Genomic DNA, 18710 nt, shown 5'->3' with positions numbered 1-18710 from the left:
CCTGCTTAACTAGCCTGTGCGTAAATTAACAATTCAAATTACAATTGACAACCGATTCCAAAGAAATTCTTTATTTTCTTGTTATAATATAGTATATAAAAAAGGTTTTTATAAAATCACCATGAATCTAGTTTATAGCAGTAATAGATAATATCCTGAGACACGAAACCGGGATTTCTTCATGGTACTGCTTGCATATATTGTCAATTACATAACTCATTTCATTGTTACCATCTATCTAGTATGCTGGACCATTGCTTTTGCCATCAGTCGGTCAGTCATTGGTGAGTTTTGTTTCAGACATTTTCTTTCCAGTAATAACTGTCTGTAATGTAATTCAGTTTATTATTACATGATATCTCATAAAATCTACGTTTATTGTTGCATATTCATGATATTAGAGAACTACCGTTAATAAGTTTTTGTGATATAAGGGAGACAAACCTAGTTTATTTCAGTGAAAACAGTATTATAGGTCTCAGTATCGTATTAATTTTCACATAGACTTCTATAGTGAAGTGCATATTTTTAGGATTTTTTTAAAAATATGTAAATTGATTCAATAAAACTTTCACTTATGTAGCATTTCTAAAGACATGTGAAAAAATAATTTCCCGCAAAGAAAATAGGGTGAGTCCACGATCGGACAGCAAAGTAGTCTTGAATTAGAAATAGCCATTTTCCCTACTTTCACTTTCGTTTTGCACTCACCAAACCAACCTTTTCAGTGGAACATTTTTATGTTATTATGTTAGATTTTCTTTTAAAAAAAGTTCTTCATCTTACAGTGTGATGTTTGCTCTATTTTATAAGTCATTGTTCATATCTTTTGACAAAACATTAGTTTGTAAAGAGGCAAAAAGAAAATGCACTATATTTTCATAGCATCCATGTTTTGATGTACAGCTGCTCAGGGATATGCAATACGATACTGGTACCTATATCTTAAGTGCGAGTTGTAGTTAATGTCAATAAATCGGAATTATCTTTTTTATATTTTTAATGTTTCGCTGAGAAGTTCGGAAATTCATTCCTTTCTTTAAATCAAAAGGATTTATCATTATTTAACAATAGGGAATTTAAATCAGTATGATATAAAGGACCTGGAATATGAATAAATACCTGGAGATAATCTAACCAATACTGAATATCTTATAGTATATAATATTTGTTAAGGATTAATTCCGTGTGTACAATACTAAGTCTTCATACTTTAGGACATGTGATACGAACTACAAGAAACCCACTTAGAAGCCCCGAAGCGGTTTTAATTATAAAAAGTGTAAACTGAACAAAACCAAGTTACTAGTATATTGATTATTTTCTATACAATAAAAACAACCGACAGGGTGTTTGATGTTGCAATTTGACATGAAGGGCGAGCACGTGCACGCGTCTTTGAAAATGTGCTACGGTCAACGCTCTTATATGCTGATTAAACATCAATAAATGAAACATTCAATTATAAAGTGAAAAGAGACATAAACTCCAGAACTGCAAATGTTAATTTCACAATGATAAAACAAGAATACATCTTAAATTTTGGTTCTGAATCCACGATCCTGTATTATAGCTTACCGGGCTAGCTTTTTGTGCTCTACTGTGTTTGATTTCATGGCACTGTGTATCAGGAAAAGATTAAATAAATCCCTCTGAAATAAAAAGTAATTCCACATGATATGATGTGTCTTACGTCTAGCACCTTAATATTTTAATTACATAAAGTAGGTATCCACTAACATTGTAGCTAGACAGACAGACAGACTAGTGGGTCTGCTTTTACAGTTGATGACAAATGTAAAAGTTTTCATTTGTAATAACCATTTGAACTGTTGACGACTACATGTATATTCAATTGATATTGTTTGGGATTTGCTTGCAGTACTCTATACCCTAATTTGTTTACATACCTGAGTATTGCTTCCATCGATTCTATACATACCACATACCTGAGCATTACTTCCACCGATTGTAAGAATCTTATAACGTACAGGATAAACAAGATTTGTTGCTTTATTGTAGTCCCCAGCATCATAGGCTACAAAAGCCTCACAAAGGGCTAGACCAACCTCATTTGTGATGCTGCAATTATCTCCCTTGCCATTTCTATAAAGCAAACATACAAAAAAACACAATGACTGAACTTCTAGGTATTACGAGAATTACATTTTGCATATCAAAAAAACACGGACAGCCCTGGATTTAAGTAAACAGAATAAAAGGTCAAAAAGTCGAGAAAAGCTAAGCAACAACGTTTTCTGAAAATTCATGATTTAATCCAAAAATAGTTTTCCCATTTTTGGGTAGGAACGGAGGTGCTAACGCCGGGTCTACCATTATGACTCCGCCTCTGGAACCAGTGGAATTTTTTTCATAGATAAAAGTACTTTGAATTAATTCAAAAGCTTCTTACCCCGTAGATGTGATTTAAGCATATTGTTATCTATCGCACTCACTTTACAAAGTTTTTGAGTGACTCCAAAAGTTTCTGTGTAGCAGTGGTATCCTCTGATCCAAGACATGACATCATAAAGTGGGCATCATTAAACGCCAGGACATGATCGTCTAGATGCTGTCTACAGACGGTCTGTATATCTTTGTATCGGTTTTCAACATTTACACCTGAAGCAAGTATTAGTAGTGTAAGCATAATTTAACATGATTGATACACATGACTCTTTAGTTATACGCATCGATATTTACATGTAATTAGCCTTTCCTGCATATTTTGTATCAAATCCCTTCAACGTCGGTGGTTTTAAAGTGTACGGACAGACGACAATATCACCTCACAAACAAATATCAACATGTATATTATTTACAGGGATGAAACATATTTTTTTGAAACGAAAAGAGGGTTTTCGTTTTTACTACTTTTTACTACAAATATGAACAGAATCTTAATACAAATTTGAGAAGTGTCCAATACCCGGAACCCTGGATCAGCAACCGAAATATATCATAAACGAAATATCTAGAATAACAAGGAATTTAACCAATATACATTTACTTCAACAATTCTTTGAATTGTGAGTTGAGCCTGTCTTACTCATCAGTTAGTACTGTATATTTTATTTGTGTGTTTGTTTGTTTGTTTTTCTTAATGTTGGTCTCTTTCTTTCTGCTATATGACATCTTTATTATCAATATTTAATGACAAAATGTGGGACATGGATTAGGCTACATGTGATCTACACCCACCTACTTAATCACTTAACATAGTGTATACATGTAGTTAGTTAACTAGAGTGAAAATGTGAACCACCGAATATTTCCCGAAGTTTTGTCGGTACATTATACATGTTACATGTATACGTTGGACAACCCACACAGAATATAAAAAAAATGATATAAGTATAATTTGAGTGAAAAAAAAATAAACATCAATTGCCAAAGTGTTGTAAAAGTTGGAAAGTACCAATCACCCAAAACCATTTGCCGACTTCCATATGACTTGATGAAACTCGGATTTATTTAAATAAAAGTGAGATGACGCTTACCATTGTACTTACTATATACACCTCACTAGCATACTGAGTTAAAGTTTATAATCCACTTTTGTGTTAAGTTTTTTTCTGAGCAGTAAGTCTCTTTGAATGTATGTTTTTTCATCGTTTGTGTCTTTTTTTTTTATGTTTTGTTTTGGCATTGTTTTTTTAAATTCAATGATTTGACAATATTTTTAAAGTCACATGATCAAAAATGAAATTGTGACGAATTATTACGTTCCTGGTTTGACATGGTCTCCGCTGTACAACCGATGCATCCCCTTCACTAAAACACTACAAACTTGATATAGACTTGTTACATTGACCTAGTACATGTAATTGACATTGATAATTAAAAATATTCAACGATTATATGCTCGTTAAATTGTGATGATGCTTCTAGGAATGGTGCATTTTTACATGTTCATTAATATTTTGCAATACAGAATTGCTGTTGAGAACATTTTCCATATCTAATTATTTCAAATATCTGTACAGACTACAAACAATGAAATCATCTACTCATTACAAAGTCAGCACATTACATGCCGTTACCTTCCATCTGTAATCTATACAACAGAGAACAAGCATCAACCATATCTAACATAGCACCAGATTTTGCAGCCAATGGCCCTACCTTCAAAACAGATATAGATGCATTAACTCTTGTAACTTGTTCCTCTATTTTTCTCACTTATCGGTGCACCTGGTCCATGCTCCCAGTTGTTAGTGGAGTCCGAGTTGCTCATTTACTTTTGTTACTTTGTATGTATGATTGTAGTTACTTTGTGTTCTTTGTTGTGTATGTCTGTTTTCCATGTCTGGTCTTTGTCCCTGGATTACATTCTTTTGATTACCGCTATAACCTTGGTTCCCTTGATTACTCTTATCACTGAGAGTACCCACAGAAAGCAATCCTGTACGATACAATGTATGGTCCTTCCTTAAAATCTAGCATGCAGAGACATTAACTGTTTTGGAGAAATTTTGATTTCTTCAATAATCGAAATACCAACTAAAGGCAATACTACATTAATAAAAAACTATCAATATGAAAATATAAAATCTGAGGGAAAATAGCAACATGAACGAAAAAGAGAACAGTATAAAAATTTCTATACAAGGTGTATAGCCGCTCTCGTACAATGAATACACACCGTGACGAATGTAGACTAGCTCATCATCGGAAACCCATGGGCACTTTGACGTGCGGTCCGTTGGTTTCCATCGCGATGGGATTTGACTGCAATGCTTACCATGTTATCCTAGTACATCGTATGATTTAAGTCTTCAGAGTTGTCTTTCAGATATACATGTATATTGTGCTTTCCTTAATGAATCAGTTTGTATTGTTTTTTTTCTGTAGAAAACTGTAACAAAATATGTTTTACCTGTGAATCATATATTCCAACAGCGTCTGAATAGTTCCCCTAAAAAGTAAAAATTATTGATGAATAAAATTATTGAATCATTCGTAACCACACTTTAATCACCTACTCTAACATGGGAGGGTGTACAGGGGTGTGGATATGAGGATTAAAGGGACGGAAATCGGTGGTTAAAGGGGTGGGAAACGGTGATGGAGAGGACGGGCAACGGTGGCTGATGGGCAGGGAACGGAAACTGAAAAATACGGGAAACGGGGATTATGATTGGAAAAAATAACCGGGGGTAAAATGAAAGGGGGTAGGAAGCGGTGGTCAGGGTGTGGGGTGGTAGGCGGTGGTCTAGGTGAAGGGAAGCAAGGATTAAGTATCCCCGTCTAAAATCCCCTCTAAAATGGTGGCAAAGTGGAGAGTTTGATGGATACCGTTATCCCTGTTTCATCATCAATTTTGAGGAAATTCTCATTTTTGAGATTTGCTTATCAAACGCTTAATAAGCTGAAATAATAAACCGTGAATACATTTATCAAAATACAAATATAAATTGACAAAACAGGAAGTCAAGAGAGGCAAATAGCTCTTGCTGGCAGACATGCAATAAGAACATAGTCATAGTATCTTTTCAAAACGACGGATTTCATGCTTCAATTCATGTAAAACAGTCATCTATGTACAGTTATACCTACCTTTTCAATGTTGTACAATGCATAATGCCAATAGTTGTGACACGCTATCATTCCACACACCTAAAATACCAAATACATAAAGTACAAATGTACGTGCACAAGAAGTGTGTGTATTCAGGCGTACATGTATCAACTATGAATTTCCATTGTTTGAATTTTTATCATATTAAAAACACTGGTTGAATAATTTCGGGAAATCTGGCAAAAAAAACTTCAGTCAACCACACATTCCGCCCCTAGCTCGAATATTTTTTTTAATTTTTCAGATAATCACTGTACATTTTCGGTAGCGGGACCTCTTTTTGGGCATTGAGCGTTCTATTCATTAACTAGGCCAGTAAGCGGGTCTTTCATTTTTCACCACTGAATAGCTAGGCCAGAATGTACACTACAAATCAACATCCCACTCTCCCTTGGAGTTAGTAATGATTTGGATCCTACATGTATTTTACAGCTGTGACAGGAAGGCCTACACACATGGTAATAGACTGTCGCTGAATTGTCACCGAGCAGTCTAGGGTTCGATGGCGGAGGTATAATTTTGTGAGGAGAATCAAAGACATGCTCTCACATTACATAGTGAACGTACTAACGTCTTACATCCGATTTTTTTCTGTACTCTTCCCTACCTTACAACTAGCATACACATTTTAGTACTTACGTTCCAATCATTCTCTGTACTTGTCATGAACTGGATCCCTTCATTTTGCCTTCCGTTCATTTCTAACACATGTGCCATAGCGTGAGTTGCCCAAGCGTCATGTCGATTTATATCCAATCCCTAACAAATACATTAACCGTTACTTACTAAGAAATGGTTAACACTAATGTACGAGATTTGAACAATATGATTCCGTATCAAACTATGATTCAATCTATAGAATCTGCTGGCCACTTCTTACTCATGTGTTCATTATATCAAACGCTCAGGAGACAACTTCAACTTCCTGATCCAACTCACTTCAAATCTTCTCCTATTCGGATCAAGTGAGATGTCGGATGAATAAAACGTTGAGATGTTTAGTAAGGTTCAAAACTTTTTGTTACAGAGAAAACGCTTCAAATTAACAACCTAATTTACAGGGTTACTTCCCTTGAATAATTTTGAAAATTGCTTATGACCCGAGTAAATACTTAGAGTATTAAATATCAACCTCTTCACTTTGCACTCCACTCACCAAATGCACGTTATGAGCACTAGAGCTATTCTATATATCAATGATTTCAGGAGACGGATTGATATAAGACTTTAAGTCTTGTTTTTGAATCCTGTAATTTATTTGCCATTGTTTATTTTATTCGATTGTTTTGACTTGATGTTAAAAAACGAAAATTATATAATAAATATGCTTAAACGAAATGGTTATATGTAACAAAGAAACAACCAACGAAAACATCCAGAAATCTATACAAGCAATTTCTGATTCGTTACCTCAATGTAAGAAAATGTTAATTAATATATTGTGTGAATGCAAGGTAATCTAATTGAATATTCATGGCATTTTAATGAAGTACAAAATGTCCTCTATGGTTTACTGGAAGGGAATGTCAGATAATTTCATGAAAGGTTAGACAATGTCACGGAAGGGCTGAAGATGTCACGGAAAGTCAGAAAATATCTTGTACGGTTAGAGAATGTCACGGAAGGGCTGAAGATGCCACGGAATGCCAGATAAGGTCACGGAAGGTCAGAAAATATCTTGTAAGGTTAGAAAATGCCACGGAAGCGCTGAAGATGTCACGGAAAGTCAGATAAGGTCACGGAAGGTCAGAAAATGTCTTGTAAGGTTAGTGAATGCACGAAAAGGTCTGAGAATGTCACGAAAAGTGATGAAATGCCAAGAAAGGTCTGAAAATGTTACAGAAGGCAAGATAATACCAATGCAGGTCTGAGTATGAGGATGTCACAAAAGGTCTGAGAATGTCAGTAAATTTATGTGCACTTCATGAAAATGTCAGAAAATGTCAGCACTGTTAATGTATATCATCCAATGAGAGAACTATCAGTGAACGAAGGTATAGTTATGAATATCAGGAATACTTTTGAATATTACTTGAGGTCACTGAAGGGTTATCAGTGAAGAATAGTAAATGTAATGTATAAATTGAGTGTTCAGAATTGTGGATATATGTTTAAAACATTTCGATTTTTCAAGATAGTTTCGGTTTTTTCCTAGCATTACAGTTTACCCTTCTTGCTGTTTTCTCAGCTTGGTCATACAGAAGTGTTTCCTCTAAGCCAAAAGCATGCATTCCAAGAAGATATCTGCAGAATAATGCAAGTTTGAAACACCAAATATTGTCATGAAAGTTTAACAGCAAGTAAAAAATATCAATACACATTTTCGCAGTAGCGAATTTTATATGACTTTGTGACTGTTTTAATTTAGTTAGTTCTTTGTGACTTAGTGACTTTGCTGTGATTTGATGAATTAGTTGTGACTCAGGGGCAGCGCTATGACTAGATGACTTCGTGTTGTGGTTTGTTGACTCAGTTGTGACGTAGTCAGTTCACTGTGACTTTGCTGTGACTTGGTAACTGCATTGATTTCGTGGTTGAATGTAATTTACTGATAATTTACTCGTCTCTTTTTTTCTGAATGTGGAAACCACTATCAATGCAACCCTGAAATTTGTCTGTCAGGCATAAAGACTTTTCAAAGCACATGTATTCCAGTCTCTTAAAGTCACTTTATTGTATTTAATCTCAGACATTAGTTGGTTGGCATCTTTTTTAAATGTATGCTACATACACAATACACATGTACATGTGTATCTTGTCAGTTTTAGATGACAGTATTTTCAGTTGAAGTAGTTTACGATAAAATTCGTACTAATGCCGTATCTGTCGGTACATGTAGTTGCTGTTTATATTATCAGTTCTTTATTGGTTTTATTGGCTTAGCCTTGCATGCAACTAAGTATCCTGAAATATTCGTAATCGCCGTATAAAAAATACATTTGTAACGAATAATAAGTACTAATTACCCATATAACAAAATAATTACTAATTACCCATATAAAGGCATAGATGTTTTCCAAAAAGGCATGACCCGGGCAATTCCATCTCTCATCTGTGGGTAGAGGCCGAGATAAAAGTACGAGTCGTGTGCAAATTTAAGGGCTAGCATATCCAAAGGGTTGTCTAAAAGGATATCTTCCCATACATTACATGCTTTTTTCGTTTCGCTGAAATGTAAAAGACAAAACAAGTCTTAAAGTCTTGTAAATTTACTTTTTTGTTTCAAGCAACAGTTCTTTTTTTCTTTTTTTTCTTTTTTTTTCGGGGGGGGGGGGGGGGCCAAGCGTCGTTTCCCCCATTGAATACACAAATGACTTAACTGAGAAGGTTTTTATCGTTAAGGTTCAATTGTTATTTAGTACATGTAGATACATTAGTTTAACCTTGTATTAATTGAATTTCAATTCCCAATTTTGCATGTAGGACAATGTAAACATATATAAAAAGGTAGACAATTTTTAGTAACAACAGAGAACAACAAGAACAAACTTTATCAATTATACATTAATCTTAAACATCAACAAACCCTTCTGCCCAAAGTTTTACTGCCGTTATATGCTTCCGTTCGTTGGGTGTGACTTTTTGTTGCTCTGCTAGCTTTTCAAGCCCCATAACATCTTTTTTGAATTCCGGGTCAAGCTCTATAGTACGTCCTGTTCCCAGCAGATCTAATCCATTCTTTATAACATGCCCCATCACTATAAAACAGAACAAAAACTATACATCTAATATAGTCCCCATCGAGAGGTGCCCGTGTTAACTTCTACCTCACGTCAGAGCTTCCCGTAACTGCTAAAATTACAATTATGCTTCTGAGACAGGGTTATGCTGCTGCAACTACAGAAGTTTTATGGTCGTCATTATGAGCTCACGGATCGTTATGGTGTATCTATCTACACCATGAGAACTGATTTGTTCATCGTTTTCCTTTTCTCTTTCGTCTACCCAAGATGTGACTTTAGTTTTATGAACAACTCGGCGGGTGTTTCTAGAAAAGCAGAAGACGCACTTTTTCCAAGTTCTCAGAGTCCGAGTTGCGCATTTGCTTTCGTTTCTTTGTACGTGTTATTCTGGTTATTTCATGTTCTTTGTTGTGTCTGTCTGTTTTCCTGTCTGGTCTTTGTCGTTTTATTATATTGTTTTGATTTCTTACCTAAATCTTGGTTCCGTTGATTATACTCTATTGCAAGCATCATGACTATAGTGCTTATTTCCATTCTTTCTGTGATCCTCAACATTCACATAGATTTTCATTAAATCATATTTAATAGTTAATGAGGAGTAAACGTTCAAGTTAGGAGGCTTGACGTATTGATAAGTAGACGGACGTACACATACAAGAGTCATGTACATGTACACTGACACCAAAATGATTTTTATATGTCCTTACATTTTGCTTTCAAGATAAAGTTCCATGTCAAGGCATCTGGATGTAATTGTCATTGTCTTATTTGTTTAGAAATAGTGCTATATTTAAATAAATCTTAAATAAAACATATTTTAAGACGGTTAAAACCCTAGTGCAACCCTTCAAATTTCAGATTTTTTCGGAAAGGAGTAACATTTTGGAGCATGGCCTGCCTGGAGATATTAAATACATGTAGATCTAGTTTTGTTCTTTATAGGCTTCATGACAGTCTTGTAACATTGAACACTGACCGAAGTTAGGATCTGCCGCCATCATCTTGTCGATGCTAGTTTCAATACCTCCCACTGAAGTCTCATCGTACCAACCAATATACTGAAAAAAAAAACAGTAAACATCATCTGATAGGTACATTGAAGAAAAGACGTTCTTTATCACGGGTTACATGTACATGAATAAAAATGTTTAAATGTTCATGCATCATTGAATATAAGAAACATACATTGTACTTAGTTGGATGATTCTAATGAAAGATGATGATCGTTTTTTATGTAATTTTAGTCCGCACATATAGAATTACATTTAAAATATACAATCAGTCATGAAAAAAAGAAGAAATTAAAATGTATATTATTTACTTGAGTTTGAGCATGTACGATGCCGCAACAACGACTAAAGTTACATGTGTTATTGTGCATTGAATATTTAGGAAAACATACTTCACAACAATAAAGTTTGTTTGGAAATACAACACCAATATTCCCAAGTGCAGATTGTTATGTATCAAAATCTTTATTGAATTTACAATAAATATCATTTCTTTCGCTTTAATGGGAACTTTTGTAAATGATAAAATAATAATGAAACAATCTTTGGATGGGGTCTTGTAGGGACTGAACATTTTTCTACATATATTTCTGAAAATAAAACATTTTTGCACCAGAAGCCACAGGTTTAAAACAAGATGAATTTATGTACAGATCACAGTATACAATAGATTCCCGTTACCACAATAGACACCTGTTACCCCAAAGACCCCATTACACTAGAGATCGTCTACAATGTAATACCATAGACCTCAGTTACCCTTTAGACCCTCTGACACCATAGACCGCCTACAATGTTATATCATAAACACCTGTTACCCTATAGACCCCCTTACACCAGAGACTCCCTTACCCTATAGACCCTCTTACACCACAGACCGCCTACAATGTAATACCATAGACCCCCGTTACTCTATAGTCCCTTTACACCATGGACCTCAGTTACCTTATAGACCCCCTTACACCAGAGACCCATGTAACCCTATAGACCCCATTACATAATAGACCGCCTACAATGTAATACAATAGACCCCAGTTACCCTATAGATCCCTTACACCAGAGATTCCCTTACCCAATAGACCCCTTTACAACAGAGACCGCCTAAAATGTAATACCATAGCCACCTGTCACCCTATAGATTCCTTACACCAGATATTCCTTTACAATATAGGGCCCCTTACACCAGAGACTCCCTTACCTAATAGACCCCTTTACACCAGCGACTGCATACAATATAATACCATAGATCCCAGTTACACTATAGACCCCTTACACCAGAGACTCCCTTACCCTATAGACCCCTTCACACCATAGACCGCCTACAATGTGATACCATAGACCCCAGTTATATAGACCCCTTGCATAAAAGACTCCCTTACCCTATAGACCCATTTACACCAGAGACCGCCCATAATGTAATACCATAGACCCCAGTTACACTATAGACCCTTTACACCATAGACCGCCTACAATGTAATACCATAGACCCCAGTTACCTTATAGACCCCCCACACCAGCGACCCCTTTACACCATAGACCGCCTACAATGTAATACAATAGACACAGTTACCTTATAGACCCCCCACACCACCGACCCCTTTACCCTATAGACCCCTTACACCATAGACCGCCTACAATGTAATACCATAGACCCCAGTTACCTTATAGACCCCTTACACCAGTTACCCTTTACCCTATAGACCCCTTTACACCATAGACCGCCTACAATTTTATACTATAGACCCCAGTTACACTATAGACCTCTTACACCATAGACCGCCTACAATGTAATACCATAGACCCCAGTTACCTTATAGACCGATTACACCAGTTACCCTTTACCCTATAGACCCCTTTACACCATAGGCCGCCTACAATTTTATACCATAGACCCCAGTTACACTATAGACCCCTTACACCATAGACCGCCTACAATGCAATACCATAGACCCCAGGACCTTATAGACCCCTTACACCAGCGATCATTTACCCTATAGACACCCTTTTACAAGTATACTTACCTGAGTAAGTACAGCATCATACAGTTTACAAGCTTCGTCACTTGGGGAGGTCACTGGAACTCCGAAGTCTAACCAATCCTTGCAAATCAAATTAAACTCATTTTCTTATATATGAAAAAAAGATCACAAGCTAGGAGATTCCTTTTTTCGTGGAATTATACTGTAAGCGGGAAATATTGCAACAAACAATTATACATGTGTGTTAAGGAGTAATCAACGGAACCAAGGTTACAGCGGTAATCAGAAGTATTTGAAAAATTTTGAAACAAATATTTATGATCGGTATTGAAATACAGGTGAATTTTTCAAACAAAATAATATAAAGATTTTTTAAATACGTTGCGTACGTTGTTGGTGTCACATTCGACTGAACCGGGGCTGGTTACGAAAACCGAAATATTGCTATAAGAATGTTGAGTTATCAAAGGCAATATAGATATTAAAATGTTCGAAAATGGTTGTTTTTTTAGGATGACAATCATAAATCTTCGAAAGATGTCGTAAATTGTGGGGGGAAAGCATTGTTCGACCACAAGAACGTCCATTTGCATATGTGGACGGGTAACATTAAGAGATGCTTGCTTCCCATTTCACCAATATATCTAAGTTGTTTCTTGGCGTATTTTAATAAATAAACTTTTTTGGAAAGAACAGTTTGTGCTGCAGACGATGTCATATTTTTCATGACGTAATGATAAGATCAAAGCGTATTTCAATATGTCACAAATATCCCCCTTTGATGTGGACATTGTAAAAATGGAAAGAAACCGATTCAAGATGTTAGACTTTTTTTTTAAGTTATGCGAACAGCTTTTTTAAATCAGGACTTATATTATCTATTTTGGCAATTTATTACATAACCCCAATGAAATCATATATAAAGTGTTCAATCAGTCTTTTTGTTAAAAGTCTTTTTGTCCGTATTTTAATTATGTCACAAATCTGATTTTGTTTACGTTGGCCACTGGCTTCTTTCTTGCTTACGGTTGTAAAGTATAACAACGAATAGTATTTTTACCAAAGTATATTCACGCTTAAAGGATTGTATAAATATTCAGAATATCATGTTTATCCTAAAAAAATAATGAGTTTTATTATTAGTAGATAAATACGCACGTATGTTGTGATGTCTTTTTCTGTATGTATACTGCAGATAGTATATTTTAAAAATAATGGTACTTGGTTGATTTTTCTTTGGCTTAAAAAATGGGTTTTATATATATATATATATATATATATATATATATATATATATATATATATATATATATATATATATATATATATATATATATATATATATATATATATATATATATATATATATATATATATATATATATATGTAAAATCGTGTGTAACAAAATGTCACATCGCGCATTTTTGACGTTTCTAAAGTAACGTTCTGTTTTGCCACGTATAAACTCTTTTAACATCAATTTTAACAACAATAAAAAGTATTGAAAAGTTACGATACTAGATTAAATTATTACGACTGTGGACGTAATGAATAAAAAAAAACGATTTTAGCGAATCTGATAAAATAATGAAAGAAATGTTGAAAAGAAAACAAGAAAAAGAAAGCCCTTGCGCGCACTCCTGTCTGTTCATATGCAATGATGTCCTGGTGAAATCGGAATCATCGTGCCTTCATCAAAGTATTTGAAATATGTAGACACGCGCATGCACATTCGCTGGTGAAATTTTGTAAAATCATCGTATTTTATTATCGTCTACATGTAATTACCTCTTGACAATTATTTTAGGTATAAGATATAATAAGCTGTACAAATATTGCAAAAATATTTTTTTTTCAAATCGGACCAAAAACAAAACAAAAAAACTGATTTATTCTGATGTGGCTTTTATGACCCCTTATAACTCGAAAACCGTAAGAGACATCCGAAATCTAATTGAAAAATGCAGGTAGGATTATTAATGAGGAAACCATTGAAGAATCCAATGAAATAAAAATTTCGAAATCGGACAAAAAAAAGTTATGAAAATGTTTTCATACGTTGCCCTACTTAGATACACTATAATTGAAAACGGTCCAAAACACATAAAATCTGCTGTACATTTGTTTAGCCTAATTAAATAAATAACACATTAAAAATAGAATATTTAAAAAAAAAACAAAAACAAAAAAAAAACAATCCCTTTTTCTAAAGCGGCAGGGCCAACAAAGTCCAAATTAAATAGGAAACTTCTTTGATGGTAAAATCTTATCAACATTTCAGAACAATTCGTCAACCACAACTAAAGTTATCGCACGGAAACGAAGTGTCCCCAGACCACGACGACGATGACGCGGACGACGACTGTGCCAAAACATTATACGACCGCAAGTATTTTTCGTCGTTAAATAAAAACGGGAGATTTCGGTCTCAGATTTTCCAAGAGGGAGATTTGCCAAGGTTTTGTTTTCTCGTAATGTTTAGCAATGTTTTATGTTTAGCAACAGACCTTATAAAATTCCGAAACGAGTACATGTATTCGGAAATATCAACATACATCTACATTAGAGATATAAAACCAAATAGGAAAGATTCACTTTATACGCTTTCACAATATGATTTCCGGGGGGGGGGGGGGGTTGGAGGGGGGTGCTACTGACTTTTTTTGCTTATAGGTCAGTTGGCTTCCTATTTCAGTGAGGGTGTTTTACTTTTTTTAGCATCACGAAATATGTTTACATAATTCCTAACACTTTTCTCATAGGATAAAATTTCTGTCATATAATTTTTAAATGGTTGATGCCACTCTATTTACCATATCAGGATGTAATCTGATCATTTCAATTGACAAAAACGTACGAAAAATTAATATCGAATCGGATAATTAAATAATAAAACATGTCATGTGTGTTATATGTAAACAATTAATTAGGTACACTCCTTTTTACATGTAACAGTTATAGAACGATGTACGTCGCAATACAAAAAGACGTCAAATTTTGCCGATTTCGATGTTACCAAAAATGACACCAACACCGTACGTGTGATTCAAAAATAAGCAGATTCAAAAAAAGAAATACTGGTAGTCATTTCCTATATACATAAATACATGCATAAAAATAAATGCATAAGCTCAAATAATTCATAAACTGAGATAAGAATACTAATATGAATGAAGTCATGATGTATTTTGCTATAAGTATGTACATCTTATAGTAGTGAACAAAATCTGAATTAAATCTTGCTTTGAAATGGTCAGGAACATTTTTGAAAAATGTGCTTTAAGTACAGTATATATAGTTTTACAATCATCACCCATTACTTTCACTGTCAGAAGTTCGTAAAAGGATGCTTCACCTGACATCTAACCATTAAAACCTTTTACATCGTGTATTTTAATTCAAATTACAATGTCAATGTGTAGGCATCGTACTGCTCTCAAACTAAACATACACGACATGCTTAGTGAGCCCTTTAAAAATCACTGGAGCATAAGGTTTAAATATCCGCTTTTTCTACATTTAGGGGTGTCTATTAACGGGTTTAACAAATTGGTGCGGAAATTATTTCGGCCGTTACAGCATATATCAGGCGCTCATTCTGACCAAGAGGGTCTAGGTTGCTATTGATCATATTCTGTTATATAAAAGTCACAAAAATATCCACATTTTTATACAAAAGGGGGGTCCAATCACCGGACCCCATGAAGATCCGCTAAATGTAGAGATATCTAACGGATGTTGTTTGATACATAACGACAGAGCTCAGATTAATGTTTGCTTTTCAGTGAAAGTCACGAATCCCTGTTCCCCATCTTTATACTTAAATACATGTACATGTACCTGAGTGTACAATTGTAATATAATCAAGGGCATTTCATATCCATTATCAGTCGCTTTTAAAGTCCGACTCTCTATTTGATAGCGTCGTGGACCACCACTTTAAAAAAGCACAACTATCTATAAATTTATAATCTAAGTTATATTGTTCCTAGATCGTATAGATACTTGTAAAAACTACGATAAACGTGCTCTGTAAAATAAACAGAGACGGCACTAAATGGAACCTATCACAAATGTGAGTAAGGTCTACTATCAGCATTCATCCAAAGATCGGAATCCCCAAAACATATTTATAGTCCGTAGTGAGGGACGGACAGCGTGGGCACAGAGGGCCTTCAATTTAACTACTTCAGAGGATGCTGCCCTCTTTATGCTAAAAAATGTGTATTTATATAGAAAATAAACGGAAGCCCACGTATCCTTGGAGATTTGGATCCGCCTCTGTTTGTCTCATTTTACTTCAACCACGTAGCACAAGAATACCGTAAAAAAAATTGCAGACACTGGTTATTACATACAAATGTACACTGTATATAACATTACAACATGTTGGTGTTACACTATAAATCTATTTATAGAAAACGATGTAAATATAATACGCCACGTTTCAACTGGTAAACAAACTGCATGCCTTATGATACATGCATTTGATTAATTTTCCAAGGTAGCAATATTTAAATACACAACCTACCTTGCCACCACGCCAGGCAGAGCGCTGATTCTTCATAATGCGTTTTAGTTCTCTTATTTTGGGTTGTTAAAAATAAAATATATATCACGTGATGAAGTAGGTCAACTTACTTACTAATACTTCTATCGATACAAACTAAGACGAGTATAATCCGTACCATCGATACAAAATAAGAATTTTCTTTATATGATGATTCTTCTCTGTTTCGAGTCGAAACTGATGTCATGTAGCTTCAATATGATGAAAATAATTTTATTTACCTTTGTTTTATGTTATTAAGGTGAATTTTAAGTGAACTTGAGTACACTTTCTAGTTTCCGACTCTCAGCGGGTGTAGATTATTTCACTTACTTTCCTGTTGCGCTCCACTGTTCTGATTTCCCATTCTTGAACAACTCAGAGTTCGACTATTTCATTTAAGGAATGATTGTTTTATTTTTCGGTCTAGGGATAAATAACCCCTTGTTGTACATTGAATACTCTGATACGCAGATGTGCACCACGGGCATCGAGGTTATTTCAAATACATGTAGACGGACGGTGATAAAACTATGACACTTCTTCATAATAAACTAAATATATAGAAATGTATATTAGTGACACAGAGACTCATTGACCAACAGCTGACCGTGGACAAGCGCACATACAAAAATTTATATGTAAGGTTTTATAAAGCCTTTGGTATCCCCATTTAATGTAAGGTCCAAAAATAAATTGAAACAACGAACAAACACACTAACACTCTCTCCATGGAGTACACCATATAGACAAATTGAGAAGTCCACCAAAGTTTTGTAAAGATAAACAAGTTAGGAAGTTTTTGATACTGATACCTCTGGTGCAAAAGCTTTTCTATGAGGGAATATGTTGTGTTCATTAAAAGGAATTTTTTATTACATATAAAATTATATATTTTTTTTTGCTATAAAGTCCGTTTTATTTGCTTATGATATTATTGTTCGTTCCGTTTCGAAGTTCGTTAACTTAAAATTGTGAATACTTTTCTGTTGTATGCAGGTACATATTATTAATTTAGACTTGAATTTTATTTTTACCTAACTATATATGAGCCATAATTATCTGACACTTTAGTACAAATACGAGCAACACTGTCGTGAAATACCGTTGTAGGGTGCTTTAAGAATATCACGATCTAGTACAAATACGAGCAACACTGACGTGAAATACCGTTGTAGGGTGTTTTAAGAATATCACCATCTAGAAATTGGGTACAATATGAAAATCAGAATCCTCTTTTTTTGGCATATTTTTTTTGTATGAAGGTTGCAATTTTGTACTGCAATATCTAAATCAAGAAAAGTACGAGTACTATAACTTGGTCAACCATCTTTTGGATGGATATTGTAAACATAGTTTTCGAAGCTAGGCTTATTTACCGGCAAAATAGCATCATGATATCTAAAAGTATTATATTCATGTAACAGATCATGTTTTGAAGGATCTTTCAAGAGTTAAGCAATGAAATGTCATCGTAACAGTATAGAAATAAATCAGCTATGAGCAATCGTGAATAGATCCAGTGGAATACCAACAATTTGTCTGTATAGAGCATTACCAAATCGAATATAAATATTGTCAAATAAAAATTTAGAGCATTGACCATAATTATTAAATATGTCCCATCTTAAGTATATTATAGTTATTACTAGAAATGAATCTATAGACAGATCTAGATTTATCAATGTCGCAAAAACAATTTCATGTACCCAGATTCTTCTGGCACGCCTCCTCCTAGTAGTGCAATGTCTATATATTCATTGCCATGTACTACATTATCCGTAATTGCTACAACTGCCAGGATATCTGCTCTACTGTCTTGGAGTTTTTTTCCTTTAGTATAAAACATCCCTTCACTTTGCTTTCGCAACAGCGAAAACAAAAAGAGGAAGGAAAATTATGACATG

The 18710-nt window shown here is 34.5% G+C and overlaps 1 protein-coding gene across 1 annotated transcript; it reads right to left on the bottom strand.

The window, feature by feature from the left end:
* Positions 1–55: 55 nt before the first annotated feature.
* On the bottom strand, positions 56–16923 carry LOC148598984 (tetratricopeptide repeat protein 38-like). Its single transcript, XM_088560130.1, has 14 exons — positions 16786–16923; positions 12296–12373; positions 10241–10322; positions 9108–9279; positions 8575–8748; positions 7750–7825; positions 6221–6340; positions 5560–5619; positions 4880–4918; positions 4044–4125; positions 2457–2622; positions 1950–2106; positions 1579–1652; positions 56–325 (listed from the first exon to the last, which is right to left on the bottom strand). The coding sequence occupies exons 1-14, from the start codon at positions 16819–16821 to the stop codon at positions 235–237; spliced, it is 1407 nt and encodes a 468-aa protein (XP_088416256.1). The 5' UTR covers positions 16822–16923; the 3' UTR covers positions 56–234.
* Positions 16924–18710: the final 1787 nt, after the last annotated feature.

This window comes from Perna viridis, chromosome 14, assembly GCF_037379345.1.
Source record: "Perna viridis isolate PV_CMFRI_1.1 ecotype Kerala chromosome 14, ASM3737934v1, whole genome shotgun sequence".
NCBI lineage: Eukaryota > Metazoa > Mollusca > Bivalvia > Mytilida > Mytilidae > Perna > Perna viridis.
The sequence above is the reverse complement of the archived record's forward strand: the minus strand, read 5'-3'. Positions and strand labels throughout refer to the sequence as shown.

Bases quoted from the DNA above. Each gene is read 5' to 3' on its own strand.
- LOC148598984 (XM_088560130.1), bottom strand. From the start codon at position 16,821: ATGAAGAATCAGCGCTCTGCCTGGCGTGGTGGCAAG. The intron at 4,126-4,879 runs GTAAAACATATT...TCTGTTTTGAAG, and splicing joins TTGGAATATATGATTCACAG to GTAGGGCCATTGGCTGCAAA. The intron at 326-1,578 runs GTAAGCTATAAT...ATTACATTACAG, and splicing joins GAGCACAAAAAGCTAGCCCG to ACAGTTATTACTGGAAAGAA.